The sequence below is a fragment of the Emydura macquarii genome, unplaced genomic scaffold, assembly GCF_026122565.2.
Source record: "Emydura macquarii macquarii isolate MOO-44397 ecotype Brisbane River unplaced genomic scaffold, CSIRO-AGI_Emac_v2 contig_1451, whole genome shotgun sequence".
NCBI lineage: Eukaryota > Metazoa > Chordata > Testudines > Chelidae > Emydura > Emydura macquarii.
This window is the reverse complement of record NW_027131588.1, coordinates 8,475,767-8,502,940: the sequence shown is the minus strand read 5'-3', so window position 1 is coordinate 8,502,940 and position 27,174 is coordinate 8,475,767. Positions and strand designations below refer to the sequence as shown.

Sequence of the window (27,174 nt, the reverse complement as noted above, 5' to 3'; positions counted from 1 at the left end):
TATAAAATTAGGGGTATTTTATTGCATTCCACACCCTGAAAAACATTCCTGAAAACTAAAAACTCTTCAGTTACTGCATAGCAGTAAAAGATTTCTCTCTTCACCAACATTAAACAAAAAAAGACAAGTGAGGGATTTTACACAAAGAGCGCTTTAAACACACCACCCATATCCACTCAATTAACATTGCTGGGGGAAACACAACAGAGCAATCAATTAATGGTGAGATTTTACCTGTGAGGAATCTGCCTTGCCTATGTCCACAGTGGCACGCAGTACTTCACGAAGACTCTCTCCATTTTCTTGAACCAGAAGGTAAGCCAGGAGAAGGAAAATGTGCGTGGGAACTTGAGTTGTAATAGGTAGTAATGATTTAATGGAAGACAACCAGGCAGACACTGCAGATTTCTCTTTCATGAGCTCTAGGATCCTCCAGGTTGTATACAATAAACTGTAAGTACTGGTTATAGGAAAGATGACCTTGCAGGAGGATGACTGAAAGACACAGACAAATTAATAGCAAAGATCAAGTCCAAATCTTGAAAAACAGCAAGTAAATCCAAATGTTGCCCACCTAAACTTTTTGTTTGAGATACTCCATTCCTTAAAGAAAAAAATTAAATTCAATCATCACTAAATCTTTGCTTGCTTGACCATGGGTTCTGATACTAAGGAGCAATATGATTCCAATTCACTGTTTTGGAGTTCCCCTCTCTGCTTAGCAGCAATTATCACTACTGGTGCTGATAATTATGTTCAATTTCCCAACTGAAGTGAACACAAGGAAGCTGGAGTATATTAAAAGCACCTGTTTCTGACAATGTGCCTGTCATTTTAGATACTGTCTCATGTTGCTTTAGACTGCCAGGTTATGAATTTCTATATTATATATATCTAAAATATAAAAATTCATAACCTGGCAGTCTAAAGCAATATGAGACAGTATATATTATATATATATTAAAGACATTCCTTAACTCTTACTAAGAACACTCTAGATGATCCCAGCTGAAGGAGAAAATGTAAGTAACTTGTGATCTGTTATACTTTTGGTTTACTTTTTGCATTTCATCCAGCTTTGGACAATAATACTAAACTAATCAATTTTATTTTTCAGTTCTCATGTTCCAGCACAGGCAGGGTCATGTAATGCTTAGATTGGAAATGACAGGGAAAAATTAAAATCCCAAAAAGAATCTGTTAGCTATTTCCTTTTTTAAATCATGGAAAAGTTTAAATGCATGTTATTTTTAATAAAAAGACACACTAATTCAGGACATAAACTTCCTGACATTTTTTACTGAAACTGGATTCCCTTATAAAAGGAAATGTTTTCCAAGTGTTCTTCCACATCCAAAACTAGATTACAACTGAGAGGCAGCCTTAGGGAGGAAGCTTTTAGATGCAGTACATTTTATATATGAAGCAATTAAGGAATAGATTTGAAAGTAGGTTTCCACCTGGAAACTAGAAATTGACCCATCTAAGAACACTGGAAATTGACTCACCTAAGGAATTCAGACTCAGAGACAGGACCCGTTCATCTTTGAATTTCCAAATGGAAGAGCTATTCTGTATGAGCAGCCATAGCTGTTCTACATAAACCTTCACACCTTAATTTTAATCACATTGTTTAATGTAATGTAAATTCACTTTGACTAATGGGAACTATGATATCTCTGTACTTTAAATGACCTTTTAGAATAGCATTTAAATTAGAATGAACTCTTATTCAAATATTTATTCCATCAGTTATTGTATGTAAAAAAGTCTACAATCTGCAACAATTTCCCTTTGTCAGATGAGATCACTTACAGCCGCATTTTCCCCTCTGATGCACCCAGCGGTCTCCCATTTATTTCAGCTATTGTGATATAGGATGATCTAAGATCACAATGTAGCCTGAGGAAGTTCAGGATCTTTAGGTTCTATTGTTAAGGGCCTGAGCTAGCAGGATACTATCTTACTTCAGCTTCCTCAAGCATCTGAAAACCAGGATTGGTCCCTAAGAAGTAATATATCTGTAGCTGAAACCAATGCTAGAATTGAGAGGCATAGGCGATTATACCTACACCCCGAATTTCTCACTACTGCAAGTTGAATAAAAGAAAATAAATGCTGAGGAAAGGCTGGAGCACCTTAGGTATTTTGAGGTTTAGTAGGAGGAATATATAATCGCTCCCACTCCAATCTGAGAACTGCCCTGGACAGAAATCTAGCTGGGCAACTTCCACTGAACTGTGCCAGCACTGACAGAAAATATACCCTTTACTGACACAGCGAAAGATCAGTTTTGTTATTGTATTTTTCAAAACATTTGAAAGAAGAAAAAAAACAGAGTTCAGACATGTTTTCTACTGAATCCTGTGATTCATAGACTGTTCTGTGGAGATGTTTGTTTTTCTTACCATTAAACAGCAGGTACAGTAGTAATCTCCATAGGCGTATATCATTATCTCACAATGGCTTACTCCCTTACTGATACATCATTCTCTTGGGGAAAGACGGGACGGAGTGTCAGCATTTAAACTGAACAATTTCATTTGTATTTGTGCATTTCACTGAAATGAACAATGACTGTGGTGGTAATAATTTCTACATAATAACCACATGCAATGGAGCTGGAAAAATACAAGGCCCTTACAGCACTGTATGTTACCATGAGTCCCCTCCCCTCGATAGAAACATGTCACTTTCCCCTCCACATTTTTGGTGATGTTACTGTTTATTCATGGAATATTGGCCAGCAAAGTTTAGTCATGGCTAGCATGAACATTCACCAACTCAGTATTTCTTTATTGAGCTCTGACAATGTGTTCAACATTGCACAGTACAAAGACTATGACAAGACACCGGCCCCAAGGGTTTACAATCTCAGACAGACAGTATAGACAGAGCATACATGTGTCAGTGCCTTCTACTGAATGAAGTAACTGCCCAGTTGTATGTCATAGTAGTATAGGACTTAACTAATGGAGGTTCTTCTGTCTTAAGTAGTAGGGGTTTGTGTTGTCAAAGAAGGAGATTTCAAGTTGTATCCCCATGTTGCTACGACTTGTGAGCAGTAAAGCAGTAGTCAAGTAATTGTAATGCCCACAGACTTGTTACAATATATTAGTTGGGCACAGATGGATCCTTATTTCATGTTAAATAAATTGATTGATTAACTGAAAATGTGTGTCTGCAGTGACTTGTTACTGAGGCTTCAGAAAAGGAGAGAATTTAGAGGAGGAATATGAAAAGAGAGAGGATTATGGTTCAGAAACAGCATCTGTGTCCTCAGCAGAGGGGACAGCCCAGAAAAAGACTCAGAAGCATGAGAGAAGGATGAAGGGAGCTATTAAAGTTGGGTAGAGCAAAGGGAGAATGAGGGGAATTCTTTGATTGTGAGCTCCTTAGGGGCAGGGACTGTAATGTTTGTACAGCATCTGCCACAGTGGGATTCTAATTCTTACTGGGATCTCTGAGTACGAGGCCAATCTGTTTGTTAAAACACAGGAAGAAAGGAAAGCAGAATAGCAGGCAGGAGCAGAATTAAGTAAAGTCTTGAGGGCCTGTGCTAGGAACTCCATTGATATAAGAGGTGATGGTTGCCAGTTAAGGATCAAAGAGAGGATGGGATGTGGTCTGAGTGGCAGGAAGGGAAAATGCTATTCACAGCAGTATTCTGGGTGGGCTGGAGGACAGACAGATTAGAAACTCAGAGACCAAGCAAGTTAGAGAAACTTATCACACTTCTCCATTGCTAATCAGCCAGTACAGTAACCAGGTTTTGGGTGCCGTCACAGTCTCACACTTCTGACCCCTAAATATGTATTATTAGAGAGGAAAAATCTCGGATACAAGTCCTTTAGACACATCTCCCTAGAAGATCTAGGGAACCCTGCACTACAAACATGATCTTGCCAGTTTAAAAATAGTTAGAGGCAAAAGATTTTAAAAGCTCTGAACAACTAAAACCTCTAGCTCAACTGGAGAAAAACCTTCACCTTTTGGAGATTGGGATCTTGGGAGATCACTTGAGTGACTAAATAATACAGCTCCCTTTACCAGGAACCAATGTCCCTGTGACCGGAAGACATCTCTATTGATATCAGACTAGATTTCTGCAACAACCAAAGAGTGCATCACTAGACAATTCATCCCATGCATCATCCTTTGCCTGCTGGGACAGGACTTTGGGAATTTAGTTAATGCTAAATGGTGCAGAGATAACCATTTAAGTTCTAAGTTATAGATTTCATTATTGCATCACAGTGCCTTGATTTAGGGAGCTCCCAGTCATCTGTGACACAATATGTTAATTTTCTGTGGATAGGGCTTATAACTGCATTACCTGTGCTAGCATCTAGAAACTAACTGGGAGAGGAGAGGGCCTCTAGCATAAATGGATATTAGATGCAGAAACCAGGAGAAGAAATGGTTCATTTTGACATCTCAGATGCACCACCAACCTGACTAATCTCCAGAACCAGCTGAAAACAGCTGTAAAGAGGCAAATGGAGCCTAACTTCTGCAGTACTGAAGATGTCTAGATGTCTAGGTGGGTAGCTCTCACCTATCGTCAGAGCATTTGGATGGGGGTTTTCAAAAGGAGGTTTGTTAGCCATATGTCTTGGATGGTTTAGACAACAAATCCTGCATCTTGGCAACGATCAAGAAGGTAGGACAAGAAGGTAGGACAAGAAGTAACAGGCTTAATCTACAGGAAGGGATATTTATGTTAGATACCAGGAAAAGCTTTCTAACTATAAGGGTAGCTAAGCACTGGAACAGGCTTCCAAAGGAGATTGTGGAAATCCCCATTATTGGAGGCTTTTAAGAACCAGTTGGACAAACACTAGTCAGGAATGAATAGGTTTACTTGGTCCTGTCTCAGAACAGGGGGCTGGACTTGATGACTTCTCGGGGTCCCTTCCAGCCCCACATTTCTATGATTCTGGGTGGGGGCGTAAAAAATAGAGGGGACAGTTCTCAGCTCAAGATCCTATTCTTCAGTAAATAAGAGGAGAACAACAGTAAGAACAAAAAAATTCCAGAGATGATCAGTTGACATAGCACTATAGGTGGTACTTTTATGCCACCTTTTGCCTTTGTTCTCCCTCCCTTCCCCCAACAAAGTGGAAAGAGAAGAAAAGAATGGTGGTTGATGAGATTATACTATTGCAAGGAAGGGGGTGAATGAGAGCACCATAAGCAGAAGTCTGAAGGAGGCAAAAGTTTAGCATTCTACTGAGCGCTACTATTTGGCTAACAGTGCAGGACAAAGATTTACGCACACCCTTAAATCTGTATGAGCAGATACAAGGCTGTAAAAAATCACCATCCAGGCAGAAGCAATGCCCAAGCACAAAATTGGTTTTTGCTGCCTTCCTAGTACTTTACATTTTACTCATCTGTAATACACGTTTTGACAGTTTCAATGTCAAGTTTAAAAAAAAACCACACACATACACACCACCTTTAACAGTCTCTAATGTAAATTACTGCATGCAACCATCCAGTGAAACTGATGCATTCACCCCCACTCAACCTGTCCCAAAGAAGAGAAAAGCTGAATTAAACCTTTACCAATTTATTTTTGTCCTTTATGCCTTCCTGCTGCACCATTTCCAAAAGACTTATAGCCAGCTGTTGCCTACTAGGGCCCGCATCTTCCTCCAATATGCAGTCCTCAGTTGCTGTGGAAGATAAGATCTGCAATACAGGCATCACCAAAATGGTGGCTGTGGTTGGAATTTTCTGAGTTTCTGTACAGGAAAGGAGCTTGCAGGCTATTTGAGCAAGAGAAAAAAATTAGGTGGAAAAAAGTTATGCTTTTCAGCGTGACATACACATTTTCTAGGAAACACCCTGGTCAATCACAGTAACAGTCCTAAAGAGTTACATTATAGTGCCACAGTGCAAACTACTTTCCTGATAAGGACCCCATAGAATCATAGAACCATAGAGTTGGAAGGGACCTCAGGACTCAAAGCAGGACTAACCTCAGCTATATCATCCCAGCCAGGGCTTTGTCAAGCCTCAGCTTAAAAACCTCTAAAGATGGAGGTTCCACCACCTCCCTAGGTAACCCATTCCAGTGCTTCACCACCCTCCTAGTGAAAAACTTTTTCCTAATGTCCAACCTAGACCTCCCCCACTGCAACTTGAGACCGTTGCTCCTTGTTCTGTCATCTGCCATCACTGAGAACAGCCTAGCTCCATCCTCCCTGGAACCCCCTTTCAGGTAGTTAAAGGTTGCCATCAAATCCCCCTCATTCTTCTCTTCTGTAGACTGAACAAGCCTAGTTCCCTCAGCCTCTCCTCATAAGTCTTGTGCTCCAGCCCCCTAATCATTTTTGTTGCCCTCCGCTGGACTCTCTCTAACTTCTCCACATCCTTGTTGTAGTGGGGGGCCCAAATCTGGACACAATACTCCAAATGCAGCCTCACCAATGCCAAATAGAGGGGAATCTGCGATCACTTCCCATCACCAAATATACATTTCATATCCTTTATACCAAGCCACCTGAGCACCTCACATCAATAAATATGAAAATGGAATGTAACAGAAACCTCTGCTTGTTAATGGAGCAGCAATAAAAGTCTATTCTCTATTACTAAAACAGTAAGTCAAAAGCCCAGCCAAACAAATAAACTTCATGACTGTCAAATATGAGCTCAGAAGAATTGTCAGAAGGAACAGGTTCAAGAGGCTGAACCCTCTGCTAAGGCTGTTGTGCTGATGGCTAGAAAAATGTAAAGCCTGAGACAGAAAGGAAGAACAAGCCAGCAGATGCTAACATCCATGACAGGAAACAGGAGGAAAAAAATAATCTCTTTTCTTTCACCTTTGGCTCCACCATATCCAACTTTTACTTATTATTAATGAAAAATTACAGTTTAATACAATCAGCAGTCCAATCACTATGTCTAACTTCAAAGACGACTAGACTACAAAAAGACATGGTCTAAATTTAAGGAAATCATGATACTGAAAACTGGATATTCCAACTAGAACTTTACCTAGGTTTAAGATGGGCTTTTGCTGACATGCTGGAGTCTGCAGCAGAAGTAAACCTAATCCAATTATGGCCTGTTCAACCAGAAAGTCCTGAAAAGGTAGAGAAAAAATGTTGTTTGAAGACTTCAGTTTTGAGCAGGATGGGGTGTGGAAATAAAGAAACATGCCAATATTGCAGGTCTTGGTTTTGTACACAGCATACTGAACACAATGTACTTGTTCAAACCTCATAATTTAAAAGCAGCAACCTTTCAATAAAGGTAATCGACTGGAAAGCATGAGCTTCAATACAAGACTTTTATGAAATAGCCACAAAATTCTGATTAATTTCTCTATAATTTGGTTTAATCTATACTGGCCAGTTCCCTACACTATAACCTACATTGAATCCAACCAGTCAGCCCTAAAACATACTATTGATATATGGGGACTTCAGCATTTTAAAATTTCTGGCTTTTTAGGGTTTGCATTGAAGAAACAACAACAAAATTAAGTCTAGGCTTCGTACATCTGCCATAAGCAAACACTATGGTACAAGGCTTATTAGACATTGAATTGTTTTATATAAACTATGTACTCAACATAGGCCAAGAGATCTTCAAAAATGGGTGCCAAAAATTAGACTCCTAAGACCATTTTCTAGGGAACGAAATAAATCACCCGGATGTCTAAAATGATAAGCATCCTCTGTTGGAGTCAGTAGGAACTTCTAGGTGCTCTGCATTTTTGAAAAACATGCACTTACTAAGATCCCTTAATATGGATATAGAAGTGTAACTTTAGGTACCAGGTGTGGTGGGGGTGTGCTTTAATTTTGGCCGTAGTACAGTAAGCTCTGTGAAAATGTTGGGACTGAAGCAGTGAAATTCACAGTGGCAACCTGAACTTTACAATGGTCAAGTTTCTGACAGGGTGGAGCAATTTTCTATAGGTGGCAAAAAACCTTTGTCGCTTCAAAATAAAACTACTTCAGCATTAATAATGAAAAGTTATTTAGACTTTAAATACACTAAAAGTTATTGTTAACTGTTTTATACATATTGGCCACATTTTTCAAAAATTCATTAGGCTCTTATGTCCATATTTACACACAGAAGGTTGAGCTTTTAAAATAACCTATGCAATTTAGGAGCACAAGTCCCATTGATTTGAAACTGCACGCCCTAATGGAGAATTACAGCCTGATTAAAGCATTTCAAGTTTCTTGACTTGTAGAAGTTCAATATATTGGAAGATGGTGCTTGTTGCAAATACAAAATATGTTAGTTGCTTATGAATTTTTTTATTAACTTTGTGTTGGTCTCACAGTGAGGAGACCCTTTGACTTTTTCAGCATAGATGAAATTTCAAACAAAGATTCTTAGCAAGAAAAATAATTGTAAAATCTGAAATTCTAATAATTAAGAAACTAGAGAAACAAGTACAAAACATTCTCTTTAGCAATTTGAGATTATGAAAGGGAAGTAAAGAACTAACAGCAAGAAGAAAATCTGATTTAAATCAGAGAAATCACCTTAATTTGAAAATAACTTTCTATTTTAGGGTTGTCCATCACCAGAGTATCTGAGCATATTGTTAGTGGATTTCACAGAGTCTCTGACACATCACCCATTTTGAGGTAAAAACTCAGTTTAGGGTGCACTGGGTTTTGGTTTTTGTTGTTTTTGGTTTGGGTAAGGGTTTGGGTGTAGAAGACGGGATCGCTGTTGTGTGTCATTATGGTGGAAAGGCTTTTTTCAAAGAGGATTTAAATTCTAAAAATTGGTTTTAAATAAATTTTGTTTTTAATCCACTCTGGTTTCTAAACATGAAACTGATGCTACATAATTCCATCAGAAGCAATATTTTTCTTTATGTGTGTGTGGTGGGAATTTTTCTTTTGATGCTTCCAAGGAAAGGCTAGATATCCACAGGTGCCACCTGGAACCACCAAAATTTTGCTCCACCCCCAAAAAGACTATTGAATTTAGGTGGGGGAGAAAAAGGTAAGAATTCAATATATTGTCCATTTAAGTTATCTCGAACTTTGATAGGGGGACTACTTTTTACATCAATGGCAGCACAGAGTTCAAACAGACCTTGCTGGGAGAGGGAACCAAGCTGGGAAACAAATAATGTATTTTCTTTGTGTTTGTGATAGTGATAAGTTTTACATAATTAAGTAACAAAAATGTTCAAAAGTTAAATATTAGATGATGCTTTCTATATATAATGATTTCTTTCTAATACACATTTTGCTTTTCCACAGATCCAGGTGATTCAAGCATGATCGTAACAGCCAATATACTCATGAACTTACATAGTAAGATATACCCTTTGAAAGCCAGGATTTCAGAGGATATAACCATTGTTTCTGACTTCAAGAATTCTTAAGGTAACTGCCATTAAAATCAGGTCACAAGTGAAGTGGAAGAGCATGGTGAAAGGCAAAGTGATTGTCAAAATTTAAAGCTCCTATATCTCACAGGCTACAGAAGCCTGAAAGTAGTGTTCTGTACCACTGGAAAGTTTTCCCCTTCCCCAAGCTTTTCATAAAGATGTAACAATTAGATCTAGATGAATGCTGCATGTACAGATCCACTTTGAGAGACCACCCTTAAAATGGTAACAATCTGTCCATTTAATGTAGCTTTTTGTATTTTCTCCAAAATTCTTACCTGTTGCAAGAGCTCAACATTTTGCTCAATTAAGTAAATTGTAGCTGAACACTCCCCTGTCATGTTAAGACAAATCTCACAGAAGCACAGAATCTGCAGACAAAGCTGGGATAACTGAACTTTCCAAAAAACAGGGTGGCGAAGCAGACTCCGGAATAACTCTTCTAGAAAGAACAATGCTTCTGTTATTTGTGGCAAGTCCTTTATCTGTAGAGGAAAAGAGATTGTTTGTTTGTTTGTTTGTTTGTTTGTTTGTTTAAAACATAAGCTAACAAACAAATACTTTTTTATTTTCCTTCTACCTTCCCAGAGGCACATTTCTATAGCTGGCCTTAAAACCTTTTCATTGCAAACTTCTCTAAGAACCTTGCAAGAAACGTGTTCAGAGAAAAACTATCAATGTTAACGTTGTATGGCTGATGGCAGGATCAGCCTTGAAACAGAGAAGCCTATCTGTAGCTTGAAACTCAGAGTAAATTAGAAAAAAACAAAGAATTAACAAGCACTGCCTTTTTCCTTAAGAAGGTTGACAAGACATCCTTGGTTTTGGGTCCTTCATTCCTGATTTGCTAATGCTTCTCAGCGTTAGTGATTACCAAATGGAACAAGCTGTGCAGGGGTTTTCTAATGCTGACAAATTTTCTTATTACAGAGACCCCACCACAAATTCACTTTTCTTATGATCTAATCACGATTCCAACTCAAGTCACCAGAGGCAGCAGGTCAGTATCTTATTCCCCTGAAGCATCATGTAAGTTTATCTACAGAAAAAAATTGTATTAGAGTGTCTTGACCAAAAGTGTCATTCTATATTTGGAAGCGGTGCAGAAGAGGATTCAAATGGCAGGGTGTCTCAATAGGTTAATGTGTCAGATATGAAAAATGTTCTGCTCTTGAAAATTCCAATTCCAACCAAACCCGGCTGTTCTGATAAAAATTCTGGAGCTGGTGTTCTGGATAAGGTTTTAGCTCTCGCCTACATTGGCATTTATTCCAAGGGATTAAGAACAATGAACCATCTGCTCTAATCAGGAGCCTTGTGTCTGCTGAATTCATCAAGAGGAAAGTCTGCAGGTGACCAGCTGAACCTTTCACCAGCGGTTGCCACCATAATAAGAAAATAATTATGAAGTGTTTCAGCATTTATAAAACACACAGTAGCAGGACTAAACGAGTGCTTAGATAAAGTATAAAAGGGTTTGGGGGTTGGAGGAGGAAGCAACGACAGGTTATGAAAACAACCTTATTAGTTCTTGTCCCAAATATTTTCCTAGCTGCAGTGAAAGATACACTGTGGAAAAGGGCACAGTGAAGAGAATGTGAAGCTTTGTATACATTTAAGAAAATAAAAGTGATTTCTAGCAAAACAGAGTTCACTCCTATAGTTGTGTTTTGTTTTTTGGTGAATAAAGCAGGTTCATAACTATTTTTCTGAGTTTTCCATGTCCCTTTTAAAGTCTATTAACATCCTATAATCTTTAATGTGTTTATCCTCCCTACACCTTATTCCCATTTTATAGATAGGAAACTAAGGCACAAAGAGATTAAGGCCACATCAAAACTACAAAATTATGTTGACCTAATTTATGGCAGCACACAGCCACCACAGTTATTCAATTTCTTGTGTGCGCACACTTGGCTTAATGTGCTGTTGGTGTGCATGCCCACAAGGAGTGCTTGCATCGATTGTATTGTCAGTGTGGGGCAGCTCCTGAAAGCCTGCAATAGTCGATGTAAGCAAACCAGTGTCTACGCTGACACTGTCAGCCTAATTACGTCGACCATGACTCTACACTGTTCAGGGAGGTGGCGTTACTAAATCGGCACACAGAGGCACTTACGGTGGTGAGAGTCAAATTTATGTGAAGACACTTCCACAGCTAGGTTGACACAAGGCAATTTAGGTTGATCTAACTGTGTAGTGTAGACCAGACCTAAATGACTTGCCAAAGCTTGCCCAGAATGTCTGTGATGGAACAGGGAAGTCCCTCCTGCATCTCCTGAGTCCCAGGTGTGCAACCTAATCACTGAACCATTCTTGCCCTCTTTTCCTCAAAGAGGCATGGCAGCGATTTTGAAAGAGGCCCAAGATAATTAGGCATCTTACTTTGCACTGAATTTCAGTTCTGCCTTCAGGTAAACAGTCCCACTGGCTTCAGAGAGCATCCACTTTTTTTTTGTAAGGGCAGATTCTGCCCCAATGTGTTATTAAAACAAGCATTTTGTATAGCCCATTTCACATTTTAAAACTACTATCCAAATTCAAATGTTACAAGTTTTCTAAAAACAGCTCATGATGTTGAGAATTGGCTGTAACAGCAGACTGAGATTGGTTCAGGACAATAACATATGTCTCATATGCTGTTTTCCCAGCTAAACTACATACAAGGTTATCAGTGTCATTACTTACTATCCCAACACAATACTTGTTTCCAGTTAGACCTTGCATGGTCAGATTTGATCAGTTAAAAAAAATTATATTAGCTTGCCCGAGAAAGCCAAATTTATCAGCTCTGGATTTCCAAGCTGCTGATCAAATCTAGTTTGTGGTAGTTGGAATGCAGCATTGCATGTGAGCACACAAAAGACTAATACAATAACAAAGCCGCTTTGACAAAGTTTATTTGCAGAAGGCAGGGCCAAGCACTAAACTAACTATTACCTGAAAATGTGGAATCAAGTCACAAAGCATCTGAAGAATACGGTGTTCTAGTATAGATGGTGCCTCTTTGTTCTCAGAACCATGTGGCTGAAGTAAGATTTTAAGCAGGCTCATTCGTAGTTCAGCATGCTCCCGCAACTGGGATGGTTCACAATACAGATATCTTAGAAATGGCGCCATTATACAGACACATGAACTCTGTGCCCTGCAGTTTAAAAAATAAGTTTGCTGAGACTATTTACTAGTAAAAGTCAGCGATCAGTGAAACCCAGCAATATAACATTCATAGCCTCTGTAGGTATCAACATTGTGCAGGATGTACAGAAATTATTAAAAGACACCATGAGAGTCATTGCTAAATCTCACAATAAGCAGAAACAACTTGATTTACTGGCACAGAACAGTAAAATGAGATCTTGTAGAGTAATCGTGCAATTAAAGTGCATTGCCAATATACTTACTCTGTGCTTCTGCATGAATAACACCTCACTTTATACTCTTAGATATTGCAATGACATTTTATATTTGATTTTTTTCCTCAACAATTTAGAAAGCTGTTTTCTGTGCTAAATGTCATGGTAGATATTTCTGTACCAAAGTATGTAGTATCTGGATAATGCTGTTCAGACATACTATTATAAAATCTGGCTTTTCATCACTACAACCCAAACAAAAAAAAAATGTCATCGTTTGAAAACTATCACACCAACAGTGTTCAAAACAAGTATTGTTTCAACAAGGATGGCTGTATGGTAAAGAGCGTATCACTGCACTGTTTCATTGGATTAACTTTACTATAAACACACAACTATACATTTAAAACAAACCAATCCAATTATTGATCTATTTATGACTCATCGTCTCAAAACTGGGAATCAGAATGTTGGTCACAAATGCTCGGGCATTGTCAAATAATTAAGTACCTGCAGAAACATCTTATCTTCTCCCATTAATGTCTCAAAGAAGTCGGTAATACATCTAGATCAATATATTCTAGATCTATGATTTTTGCTATACAAGCCTGTGGATAAAAAGCAGCAGGAAGAGCAGGACAAGTGGGTTCTTTCAAGGAATGCAACTATTGTTAAAAAAAATTAACCAGTTGTCACTATACATTCCCATTCATCACGCAAAATATCTACTATACACCTAAATATATACTAAATAACATATAAAAAAAGGTGTTTGTGCACCCTCAAACATCACTGCAAATTTTGTGATTGACTTCAGTGGAAGCATCAGGGCCATAATAATTTTGCATTCAATCTAAACTCTACCAAAGTTAATAAGAATTTCTCCACTGACTTCCAAGGACTTTTAATCAGGAATAACTGCCTGAGAGACACTCAAATTCTGAGAGTTTATGAAAAGCTACCTGTGGCTTCTGCATACTTTTTAAAAAACTCTACTACGATCTCAATAGTGGAAAATGCATACATACATGATAGAACACCTTCATTATTCAGACCTTACTCAGTGATTTCAGTGAAAATTTTCCCTACGTAAAGATTGTGGGATTGGGACAAAAACTGAAATACATTTTAAAATCTCCTATAATTACCTGCAAGAAACAAGTTTATTTATTATACATCTCTAGCTCCAGCTCTAGTTGTTATTACAGTAGTTCAGAAAATTTCAAATAAAAACATTTCCATGAAAAAAAGAAACAAGTTAATGTAAAATTTTCACAATGCCTCACTGTTTTCTGACCAGCACCATGAATTATAAAAACAGACATTAGCATTTTAATAGATCGATACCAACTAAACTTCCAAACCACCATAAATCTCCTCCAACCACACATACATCACCATCAGGCCATCCCATCAGAAAAAAATCAAAAACACAACTAAAAGAAAACACTAAGCCCTTGATTCTGCAAACGCTTATTCAACCCTCAACTTTATGTATGTGAGTAGTCCCATTGACTTCAGTAAGTGTTTGCAGGATCACGCTTAAGGAAACAGACAGGCCTTATATCTTAAGAGTGAAATCCTGGTCACACTGAAGTCAATGGGAGTTTTGCCATACACTTCCAATGGGGTCAAGAATTCACACTTACTTTCTCTGATGCCCATTCAACAACAGATTATATCACACCCTCTTATTACAGGATTCTTTGTGAACAATGAATTGTAAGGTGCTTGGAGGGTCTGGTTTTCTAATATTTTGTTTTAAAATGAATCTGACTTTTTAATTTGACATCATCAACTTAAAACTCACACTTCTGATGATTCCTTAAACTTCTATTATCACAAGTAACACTTCAAATCACTTTAAATTCGAGAAAATAAGAGAAAAATATTCATCTTAAAATATTTCTTACTTTAGTTGTCTACTTTGTGCAATAGAGCACTGTATATGTAGTTAGTTTCACTGTATTACTACAGTCAGTTTCCCCTATTTGTGAGAGTCTTTCACAAAGCAACAGAGAAAAGACATTTTTTAAAAGATAGGGAAACATGGTTTGTAAAACCACAAAAAATGGCCAGTGGGTTAGCAGCTGGTATAATACCTGATAGTGTTCTAAACTCATTTTTCAACATTGATGTCTATTTGACAGTGTCCTTTTAGGTCATCATGTGTATGTAAATGACAGGGGATCCATTTTTTTTAAAAAAAGACAAATTTTGTAATAAAAGGCTTTGAAGTTCATCTTTTTAAATGAAAAAAGCAATCTTTAAAACCCACCTTTTAAAATCACCACCATTTAAACTTAACAGAAAAATAGCTTGAAGCTATGGTACTAGGTTGCTGCACAACCCCAGAATAAGAAGATCCTAATTTACCTGCCATGAAGTCATGTTCATGTATAAAAGATCTTCACGGACCAATGTTATTGGACAGACTGTGCTGTTATACAGCTGTAGCCATTAAAATGTCAGCAATTGCCAGCAGTTACCACACAGTGACATTTGAGATTAACACAGTTTCCCCCAGCCACATATTAGCAGGCACCTCTTATACTTCTGTAGTAATGCTTTGCAAATGTTGACTTTTAAACTGCCTTCTGTTCGGCACTGATATTTCTCATCAGAACAGAGTGGTAGCAAGAAAGAGATCGGCACAGAAGAATGCAGAAAACTCCTAGAAATACACGAATTGCCACACCAGAACACACCAATTGTCCATCTACTCCAGTATCCTGTCTAACAGAAACGATACTCAGATACCTCAAAGGAAGGTACCAGAAATCCACCCTGAACAATAACAGAATAACCTGCCCATGTGTTTTTATGCCTCAGTAGTTGGCAGTTGGCTTGAGGGTTTATATTCCTAATTTTTACCTAAGTATTTAATGTAGAGAATGTTCTCATTGCCCTTGTAAATTGCTACTCTTTTTCTAAGTCTTTCATCACTCTTGGAGTTGATAACTATGTCTTGGGCAGCAAGTTCCCCAGATTCATTGTATATTGTGAAGAAGAAAAAAAAGTAATTCCTATTAGATTTAAATGTGACTGAACTGAACATCCTCCTGTGCTTGTGTTATGAGAAAGATAAATAGGAACCTCTGATTTCTCTTCTCTATATCATTAACTATTTCGTTTAACTGATGTCTCTGCGTGTCTTCTTTGTAAACTAATTAGTCCCAATACTCCTAAATACAAATCTTGTATCTATTCAAAAGCCAACTAGCCAATTAATTTAGGGAAATAAATTTTTGGTTGGTTTAGTGAACTATTAGTTTTTCCATTGTGTATCCTCACTGTGGTAGATTTTCTGCCTGGGCTAGACCATTTCTGCGACAGTTTTCCAAAGTTATCCTTAATATTTTGTTTCCATTATTACATAGTCTATAAGAAAAGTGAATGAAATTTTTGAATTCAAAGATTTTTCATCCAACAATGACCTTTCAGAAACTAAATTTTTCATGAAAAATTAGTGAATTTTCAAATCAAAAACATTATCCAAAACATCAAAATGGTTATCAAAAATTCAGACACCATTTCCACAGCATTTTGAATATCTTTTACAATAATTATTTGATTAAGGAAAAAAACCTGGCAAGGTCCCAGAGCCCATGTTCCAGAACAAGTGCAGCAGTCTACAAAGCAACGAAACAGTCCCGCAGCCCAAGCCCGAGTCAACTGGTACAGGCCAGCCACAGGTTTTCCTTTGCTATGTAGACATATCCTGAGGTTTTCGTTGTTCTTTTTTAAAAACATACAACCATGTGCTTTACCCTGCCACTTCAGCAAGCACTTCAAAGAATTAGTACACATTCGACAGATATAAACAAACAACTGAACTGTATTTGTTTTTTACCTCTCTGGACATTGCTGGAAAAATCCGGTTACCTGCTGCAAGAGAACTGGCCAGCAATCTGGTCTGTTTTCAAGTACGTTGATCAGTGGATGAGGAGGATACCTGAAACACAGAGAAATCATTTTTTAATCTGTAATGCAGAAGGCAACTATGTGAGATAACTATCTTCAAAATAAAAACTGCTGCAGAGGTACAAAATTCAACCCTGCTTTTACCAACTTCCTTCACTAGTTTCATCAAGACACTAGTCATCAAACTAATATGGTTTTGCGGGATCTCCTGGAAACAACATTCAAATGACCTGTTTATTAGATAAGGATTTAGGCAAACAGTTTTTCCAAAAATTGCTTATAGTCAAATTAATATGCCCATAATTAGGTGCCCCCAAAACAGGAAAATTTATTTAAATAAAGACCCAGGAGGAGATTTTCAGAAACACACAGGTATATTAGGTGCCTAACTTTCATTGATTTTCAGTGGGAGTTGGATGCCTAACTGCCCTTTGTGTCTTTGAAAGTCTCCCTCCACAATCCTAGCTTTTGGCTTTCATATTTTAAATTCTTGGTCTTTATTGCCATAGAGCACAATTTCATAAATTAAAAGATTCTTAAAGACTGTTTAAAGCAATGGACTTGGATACCAGCAGTGCACCAACTGATAAACTTTTAAAAGAAGACATTATCTGCTCAACAATAAGCTTCACAAATACTCTAGGATATTAGAAGGTATTTTATTACCAAGTGAAACAAAAGGAGCTCATCAGCACGTATGGAGGTATTAAACCTCTCCCACTTAAGGGGAGACCTACCCAAAATTATGGTACCAGCACAAAATAAGCTGAAATGCTACATGTACCTCAATAAGCTACAAATAACACAAGTAGAGGAGAAAAATCTTTAGAAGAATTATTTAAAGACCCCCCCGGCTCCAAAAAAGAAGAAGTATAAAGTACACAACCTATACCTTATGTAGGACCCAGACAAACGTTCTGATCTGCACATCACCCAGCACTTAGGAGTCTTTTAACCACAGATCTCTCTCTTCAGCGTGAGAGGCTGCCCACAGTGGCTGGTCCACTGAAGCAGAAGTTCTGGGTTCTCAGACCTGACCTTTAAAGTCTGCCACCACTTTTGCTGTTTGACATAGTACCAGACTGGAGGACTAATTAGCGAATTAATACTTTTCTTTGTTCTCCAGCCCATGACAGGGCCAGCTGTAGCTCTTTGAGGGGTCTTTGATGGTTGGAGAGTAAATGATTTTACAGTTGCCCTTTCACAGCAAAAACAAAAATGAAATAAAAAAAGCCCAGAGCCCTCTTAAGAACCTAAGCTTCCTTGAAAAGACTTGTTGGCCGAAGTGTTTGCTTTTTTGGAGGTGGGCCTTCGCCAACTGCAGGCTACATATTCTCTGCCTCCAGTCAGTCTAGAACAGAAGCAGCTCCTCAACCAGCTGTCTCTATGGAGTCACCCCTGCACTGGTTCTGTCCTTGGTCTATTCCACTTCTTTCTCCCCCTTCCACTACTAGCTTACAGTACCTCAGTTCCCTCTGGGTCATCATGCACCATCATCATGCACCATCACTACCCTACCCCCTCTTTCAGGCTCTCTTCTTTATTCCATGCACTCTGTGGATGCTAATCTGCTCCCAGCACCTAGCAAGTGGATTTTATGGTCCCAGGCCAGCACACATCACTAAACCAGCTTGGAATCAGAGATCAGCTTTCATCTCCATAAAGGAGAAGTGGGTCCAGCTGCAAGAAAAGGGGCTTGCATGCCATGATCAATAAGTGTTCTGCACCCTCTCACGAACCACATGCAAGAAAACAGGAGTATGGAAACAACTATTACAATAGATATCAGCCTAACTGCCAGATAGTGGTTGAGGGGGACACCAAGAGAGGAACATAAGTGGAAAAGATGTTATTCTAGAACAGGTCATGTCTACTTCCATTACAATATTCTGGATTGCTAATGTAGCTACTAAGCTACAAGGTTGCAACTGTTTCTTTCGGATGCAGCCCGATCAATGCATTTGCCACCTCCAGAATAAATGACTGCAATATACTGGAATATATCTACATCAGGCATGTTTTGTGCCACTCCACGTGTGACATTTCTCACCAGAGAGAAATGCTCAGAGATTCGTCCCTAGGGTGCTTCTCAGCAGTGGAAAGATGTGTGGATGGGGGGAGGAATCAAGAGACTTAAGCCTACCTACCCCATGCATCCTGCAGAAACAAAACCAAAACCAGCTTGCATGAACACAGAGTAACTGGGGGCCTGGATAAGCAAATGTTATTGGAGAGAGTAGGGGAAAATGTGGAGGAGGGGGCATGGGAGCTTGTTTGGGGAGAGGGGAAAAGAATGGGTGAGCCTAAAAATTAAACACACTTGGGGAATTTTGGTGGTGGGAGGGCCCGTTACAATGACAGTTGTTGAAAGTGGGGTGCAGCTCCCCCATCCTGCCCTTGCTCACCACTACCCACCCCTTCTGTTCTAAACCTGCCCTTTCCAGTTTCTGTTCCCCCTGCCTACCCGTCCCTTCCACCCTGCTCTCACCTGTCCCATCCAAATCCCATTCTGCTCCTCACCCACTGGAGGCAAGACAGACTGGTGATTCAATAGAGTGCCAAGGGGTACATTAAGAGCACAGGACAGTCTCCCTGCCCTACTATGGATACCTGGGTGTCATCATTTTCCCCCAGTGACTAAAAAGGGCAGTTGCAGGAAGAGTACTGAGATTTAAACATGGCTGCGGGAATAAGTGAGAAGCAGGAAATGCGGGTGTGCACATCCAATGCATGACACTTAGCAGTCTTAACGGGACTACATCTTAAATCTGGAAACTTTCAACTGCTCCAGAATTCTGCCCTCAGTTTGTTAAACTGTGTTTCTTTTCACAAGCACATCAAGTCTGTTTTCAACATCTGCACTGCCTGTCAATTGTTTCTAGGTGGATCTCAGAATGTTTGTTTTGACTTATAAAACCCTAAATGACCTGGGACTGATCAATCTAAAAGGCCACCTCCCTGCCCAGGAGATATTGCCATAATCATAGTCAGTGGGGGTTCGTTCCATTATACCTTTTGAATTCACTAGCCAACCTACTTTGCACACAATAGCGCAAAGTTTCTAACCTTCTGACTCTGCTGTCAGGCCCATCTTCCCTCTCTGACCCATAAGGAGACTGGTGATGGGCAAAGCTGGCTAGCAGTGCATGGTGGACTCTGATGGAAACACTGTTAGGAAATTGAGTTATATTTCTGTTGTCATCAGGGTATTTGATGGAGTCTGTTGACCTTATAGAGTATTCTTTTTTTAAATAAAGATCGTTAGGAGAGCCCAAACCTAGGATGGTCTCTCATTGCAAAACACTAAAAATACAAACCAAATTCAGACATAATTTAGCATTACACAGACGTGTTTATGGCCTGATTTTCAGCAGTGCTGAGTAATCCCAGCTCCAAATGCAGTCAATGGGATCTGCAGGAGTTCCACACCTTGAAAAAAATCAAGCTATTAGTTCTTTTCTCTATTATATATCATAGTTTGATTAAATAATATGACGGTGCCTTAAGGCGCTCATTGAACTAGAGAGACCATATCCATCTGCTGTAAATATGACCCTGAACTGAAAAATGCCGTGCTCAGTAACATATTTTGGGAAATTAAACTAAAAGATACATTTTCTTAAAATAAAAAGAGGTGCACCATATTATGATACTTCTCTCTGCCCTTATTGGAATATGGGTTAGCTGACAGTATTTCAGTTTACGTAAAGAGTAATAAATGTCACTATTACCCAAATGAAATGGCTGATGGGTTATACAAGCTGACTGCATAGTGATCTTTCATACCTAATGCTCCTCGTTTTCTTTAGGCGCTTGTCAGAGGAAAGTAAACATCCAAGAAAATTGCAAATATTATTGTGTCTACTCTAGTACGAGGCTATAGTGGAACATGACCCACTGAACTCTGTAGGCTTGGAGTTCAGTTGATACTGCATAGCTGCAGGGCTTTTAAGATCTGCAATATCCTACTCTTACTACATATTCTGTGGTATCTAAAGTGAAAGCAAGTTCCAGTGCATTGTTTCTTGCCAAGAAAATAGATCCTGATTTGACTCGTGAGCACTCTTTTTTGTTTCAGATGCAGCTGTATAAATGTCAGATTAAAAATGTTATCATCATAAGTGATTTGCATTTTGCGTAACATCCTTTAGAGGATGCCCCCAAAAAGTTAGTGCTTGTTTGCTTCTGCAGATAGATAGAACCAGGCAGCTGAGCCTGACAGAACATTTAAAAAGGTGTTAAGAGGCTGCAATACCCTCTGTTGTGTTTGGACATGAAAACAATTTTGCTCTTTAGACAGATATGATGGGTTTCTCTGGAACAATTTAGGATTGCAGATAGTAACTTACTGGCACTTTACCACTATGTACAGAAACTTTATCTAAATACCACTTAACTCTGAAATATATAGTATGTGACACTGGTATGATCACTACTGGACTATTGCATTCAGCTGTCCACAATTCAAGAAGGATGTTGGAAAATTGGATTGTGGTCAGACAAGAGCCACAAGAATGAGTAAAGTATTGGAAAACATGCCATACAGAGAGCACAGACCCATTACATCTTGCCTGCCGGTCTCCTTTGTTCTATTGTCCTGAGGTCAGCTGTAAAAATATACAATGGGCTCAAGGAATAATCAACATTGACAAGTCTCCTTGGAAGAAGGAAGTTGATAGTAAAAAAAACTGTCACAATTCCAACATCTCATCCCAAGATTCTCATCTTGCTCAACAGTACAGTAATCCTAGAATTGGACTGTGTACAGGATAGCAATCCAAAACATTAAAAGTTCCATTGCTACAGTGTGTTAGGCAAACTAGGACTCGTAGCCGGCAAACTACAACAGTTATTGTGTTAAATTTGGAGGAAAAATTCAATAACTAAAACAGGGATTTTCGTCCTGCTTTAACTGCAACCACCAATACAACTCTGAAGTAAAGCTTCTACCTGGGCCTCCGTAATTCATCTAAGAATGTACTTACACGTCCACTATTTATTTTGGTTTGATTTACTGTTTGTTTTGTAATTTTGTAAACATGAGGACAGATGAAAGTTAACAAGCAGATAAGAAATCTTGAGAGACTAAAAGCCAGGAGGCCTGGGTCAGAAAATCAACGATGCAGAGAAAGTCTATGGCATGGCCAAATCACTGAGTCTCTATGTGCCTCAGTTTCTTCATCTGTAAAACTGAAGTAATACCCATCTAGCAGGGTGCTTAATTAATTAATGTTTGTAATGAATAAGTATGTTTTGTTCCTTGGATGGCAGGCATTAGGTAAATGCAAAGTATTACTATTAAGTAAGATCACTGTGGCTAGTCAAGGGTGGTAATCAGTGTTCACCATGAGTGCAATTTCCATCTCTCTACATAGGTTTTATATAAGTATGATTAGCACTATTTGAAGATATCAGGATCTTTCTACTTCCCCGACTGTAAAACAAGCATCTTCCAGGACATGAATTGTCATGCATACAGATACCAGAGTGAAAAAAATCTCCTACCATTCATGTAAATCTTAAGTCAACTGAACAGGAACAAAACAGGTTTTCCACCATGCTATTGAAAGCAATTGTCATGAATATATAGAACAGTGGGGAAGACAAGTTTCTTCACTATCAAAAACGAAAGCTGTTCGAATGTCAAGATGACTGATGTGATGGGATATTTGAAGAAAGTTCAGAGAATTCCTACTAATATGGATGCAATGAAAAATGACAAACTGCATGTCTGGCACAGGCTTAGCCCCAAATTTTTAAGGACCTAAGAAAAGTAAATGGTGTAACTCCATCCTCCCACTTCCTCACCTATGACTGTCACCCATATACACACACACACTCCCCATGCATACCCACAATACACCCATCCTGTCTAACTCCTTTCTTCCTGCGCCCCTTTTTAGTGAAACTCTTTGGTCTCTATGACTTCCTTACATGGACTGGGAAGGCAAAGTGTAGTGCTGAAATGCAAATTTCCAAAGGGTAAGTGTGAGAGGCGAGTAACGAATTAATTCCCCATGTTGGCACTGGAATCAGGCAGAATCACAGACCCAGGAATATGAGATGGTACTCTAGCTGGCAGATTAGGTATATGATTTACATATGATGTGACGCCACTGAAAAAGGTAGGGCTGTTTACATTCTGGCCTAAGGCAGCTGCATAATCAATTATATTTTAAATACATCTTCTAATTAGGTAAAATAATTAGTCTTCATTAAGCTCCTGATCCTACTTCTACCAGGTCTTGTTTCTACACGGAAGTCAATGGGGCCCTCGAGGACTAACAGTATGTCAGGCATCAGGTTCTAAAATTAAGCTCGTTTCAAGTCAGAGGACAGCAAACATTTTAAACTTAGAAGGATTTTGATTCTCTGTGCTCTGAAAGGTCAGACATCTGGACCAAATTTCACCAAATTGACCATAATATTTTATTCTGTTTTTAATACGCGTGATTTTAAAATGAAACATAAAAAGATTAGCTCCAAAGAATTAAATTTGGAAAAGTTATAAATAGTAGAAAGGAAGGGTTGTGGGTAAAAATCTCTTTTCAACCTTAAGTTCAGCTTTGCTAGCATAATGCTGTAACATCTGCATTTTAACTGAAAAAATGAAAAAGCTATGTTCTTTCTTGATTCTACTGGCAAGAACGTAAGCTAAAGCAAGACATGCAACCAGAACCAACTATCCAAGTGTAAATACATCCATCTCAAGACAAATCAAAGATTAGTCTTATGGTAGGCAACAATGAAATCAAAAGTTACTTGTAACCTTTAGGTCACCTCAACCTTTTTGTTACATTTCTGAACATAGGAGAGCTACAATTTGATTTACATCATAAATCCAGTGACAGACAGATTGCTTTTTCTGTTCAGGGAAACAATGTCTGCATTCACCATGCATTTTCATGTATGCAGCTGTGACCCTGGCTCTTTCAGAAACACGGCACGGCACTTTACCACATCAAATATGCATTTTAAAAGCATTTTTCTACCTGCTCTGAATTTTTATTTCAGACTGCTGATTGTAAGCCAAAAAAGACATTTGGGAATGGTGGGGAACAGCTTTCTGACATTTTAACACAATAAAAACATACATGGTGAATAGTTACAGAAAATACAGAATAGTCAAATCATTCACTGAAATGAAATTAAGAAGGTTAATGAGGAGAAAAATGTAGCATATCAGAAAATACCTACACATACGACTATTAATAAGCTCTTTTGTTGTTTCCACCACAGGCTTTTTAAAAAAACTTGCAAGAGTGACATAAATCTCAAAATTTTATAGACAATTTCTTTCCTCTATTTTGTTGACTTTGAGGCGGAAATTCTGTTCCACTGAATTTTAAAATATTCTTTATGAACACACTTACTATTACTACATTTTTCCCAGTCTCAAACTTTTAGCAGAGATCTGATGAAATATAAATCAAAAAGAATAAATCCCCAATTAAAATGAAATTATTTTGTTTGTGTCTCAACATTATTTAATGGTCAGAAAACTAAACTGTGTATATCCATCCCAGATAGGATATACAAACTCAGGCCGGTGAACCATCTGGCTGCAATATGAGATGCACAATATCTAGAGTTTGAGATACATTCAAAATGTGTGATCACCACAGGGGTTCTCTCAATCCCAAGGATAATAAAATTACTCTTAAATACAACCCTTCACACCTCTATATCTCTTTATCACACAGATTACCAATACAGAAATACAAATTGTTCATTTTTATAACAAAACATGACACTCAAATTTTGTTCAAAGCTATTTCAAAGCATCTACATGTGAAATATATCTTTCACATATATCTAATGCGCCCCATTAAATCTTTATTTGTGAATGTGGCACCGTAAATGAAAATTAATTGCAGAATCCATCTAAACTCACAAGGTCAACAATGCTGCCCAAAAAAATCCTCAGCTACCACTAAAAGAAAAGAAAATTCCCCATTCAGAAAATTCCTCATCCATTCAGGCCTGAGTTAAATAACGTTTTCCAGTATGACCTGAAAGCCATCAAAACCAGGCTCTGGCACAGAACTGAAGGCCCTCCACTGGGAATGCCTGATACCAACTCAAGTGCCAAAGCCAATCCCAATTGATGAACTGTTGAACAACAATGCTGAGCATCCCAAAGCTCCCATTGACTTTAAAGTCAGAACATGTACTTAGGCATCTTAAATACGAACTATGAACTTTAGGCATCTTTCTTTTAAAAAAATCTTTGCTTTGGTCTTTATACATCACCAGGAGGACATCATCGACCAAAGAGACTAATGAAGTCTATATACTCATGTTAAAAACCATACTGAAAAGGGTGAAGGAACTCATAACTCCAATGCCAGAGGGAAGGGTAAGGTATAAGACTCTAAGTACTTAGATACTATAATGGAGATCAAAAGAACACCTCTCATGCATCTGTCAGAATTCAGATGCCATGAATGGACCAGCATACATAATCCTGCCACAGTACACAGCAGGGTGGGGGAAAGGGTCACTAGATGACCTCTTGAGGTCCCTTCAAGCCCTACATTTTTGTGATATTATGATTAAAAAATAGAAAAATCTCATTCATTTTTCCTTCCCAGGAGAAATAGGTTGATTAGTTTATAGCGACAAATAGACTATAGAGAACTGAGAGAGCCACAGCTACATTGCCACAATCTTTCTAATAATTTTCCTCAAAGACAGAAAATTGGAGACAGAGAAATAATTGGTGAGAGTGTCAAACATTAAAGCAACAAAACACAAAAACAAATCATCAGGTTCTTCAATTTCCTTCCAAGAATTCTTCATAGTGTGATGTCACTACAATAGAGATGCCATAATAAGTTTGTCTTATTCAATATAAAATATCACTATGCCTTAAAGCTTATTTATTAAAATGTACTATTTCTTTAAAAAGATGCCAGAAAAGATTACAATAATTGTCTATTTCACATTCTGATGCTTCATGAATCATCCAATGATTTTTGCATTGAATAATTTCGCATAGCTGACAGTGCACTGCATTAATATTGTAATAGGCGGTTATCATTCAGGAGTTATTGCGTATACGCTCACTTTTCTTTAGGAAATTAAGTCTCGGGACAGCTTCATATTAACCTCAAGTGTAACACACTAATTACAAGCTGGAAATACAATATAGCACTTGATAAAATCACGCAACAAAAAAATGTAACCCAACAAATCTTCGAATTAAAAAAAAAAAAAAAAAAAAAAGTATTCCTAATGTACAGAAGGGCTTTAGGCCAAAACCCAGAATCTCAACACCCTGAACTCCTGAGTGTTCAAAATTTAGATCCAAGTTTTGCAGTTGGGGCCCATCTCTCCAAGAAATTAACTAGCAGCAACAAAAGCCTGCTGCAAGACGCTGGCTGAGTCTACAAGAAGGCTTGATTTGCCATGATGCCTATTTTCAGTTCTTAATGACTTTAAACAGCTTTAAAATTACTATTAAACACCACCATCCACACTTCCTGTCAACAGCTATAATTTTTGCAAGTCCTTTTGTCCCCTAAGGAGAGAGAGGCTCTCAATCTTGTATCAGATCTAACCATCTCTTCCCATACTAATTTATACCATTATAATTTTAGCCACAGATATTTCAGAGCTGGACAGCACAACTATAACTGGATAGGAACAAAGAAACTTGGAACTAGGTGTTCTCCATCTGCATACAAAACTCCTTACTACCACAAAGCTGGAAATTCATTTTCTGAAGTTCAGCCACATCTATCACTATATAGCTCTCTCTTGATGAAAACTACATCAATAGCTTTCTTTCTTTATCATAAAAAGGAGTTTTCACAGTATTATAGGATTTAGCATAACAAGATCCATGTCTGGCAAAGTGGATATAATGGTGGCCGCTAAAATGTCAACATTTAATCATTATTACTACAGAGCTAGCTGAAATCTTAAAGCATTTCCCTATTCGAACACTACAATACTGCAGATACCTCTGTGTAGTAATTTTGGGGACATACGGACTATTTTTACATGGCACTCACTTTAGCAAGAGGAGGTAGAAAGGAAATATACTATGATAGAAGAAACAAAGTCCACTGTTTTAGGGTCACAAGTGGGAGGAAGGCAATCTAGGTTCTATTCAGCTAATCATCATTAAAGGGGATATAGCATCAGGTGCATAAGAGAGTCCCAGTGTATTCACATATCCAATTTAGGACCAAGAGTCTCCTCACACTGTGTTCTTATCATCTGCTGTCCTAGGAAGGATCAGTTTGGTGGTAGACTTCAAAGCTCCCAATGCCTGGCTAGTCACAGTTCAGTTCTGCTACTAGGGAAAGTCCTGTGCACAGAAGGATTGGCACTGTATTCTAAAAGCAGCAAGACTTGCTCTCAGATCTCCAGTGGTAAGTAATTCCATGACCTAGGATCTTCCACCAAAAATGCCCTGTCCCAAGTTAAATGGAGCTTCCCTAAGGAAATCAGTCTCAGCTTCACCATCCCTGTTGATTGTAGCTGTTATGACATGTCATGGAG

At 38.3% G+C, this 27,174-nt stretch overlaps 1 protein-coding gene across 2 annotated transcripts in view; it reads right to left on the bottom strand.

Moving 5' to 3' along the window:
• FOCAD (focadhesin) overlaps positions 1-27,174 on the bottom strand; it is a 197,284-nt gene that overhangs the window by 138,738 nt on the left and 31,372 nt on the right. The window contains exons 6-11 of one of the 2 annotated variants that reach the window (XM_067553150.1): positions 16,592-16,693; positions 12,326-12,530; positions 9,664-9,870; positions 7,009-7,096; positions 5,572-5,774; positions 235-495 (exon numbers count right to left, since the gene is read on the bottom strand). In XM_067553150.1, coding sequence (XP_067409251.1) covers positions 235-495; positions 5,572-5,774; positions 7,009-7,096; positions 9,664-9,870; positions 12,326-12,530; positions 16,592-16,693 — 1,066 coding nt within the window. The remainder of the gene's footprint in view (positions 1-234; positions 496-5,571; positions 5,775-7,008; positions 7,097-9,663; positions 9,871-12,325; positions 12,531-16,591; positions 16,694-27,174) is intronic. The other variant, XM_067553151.1, reaches the window with a different exon arrangement.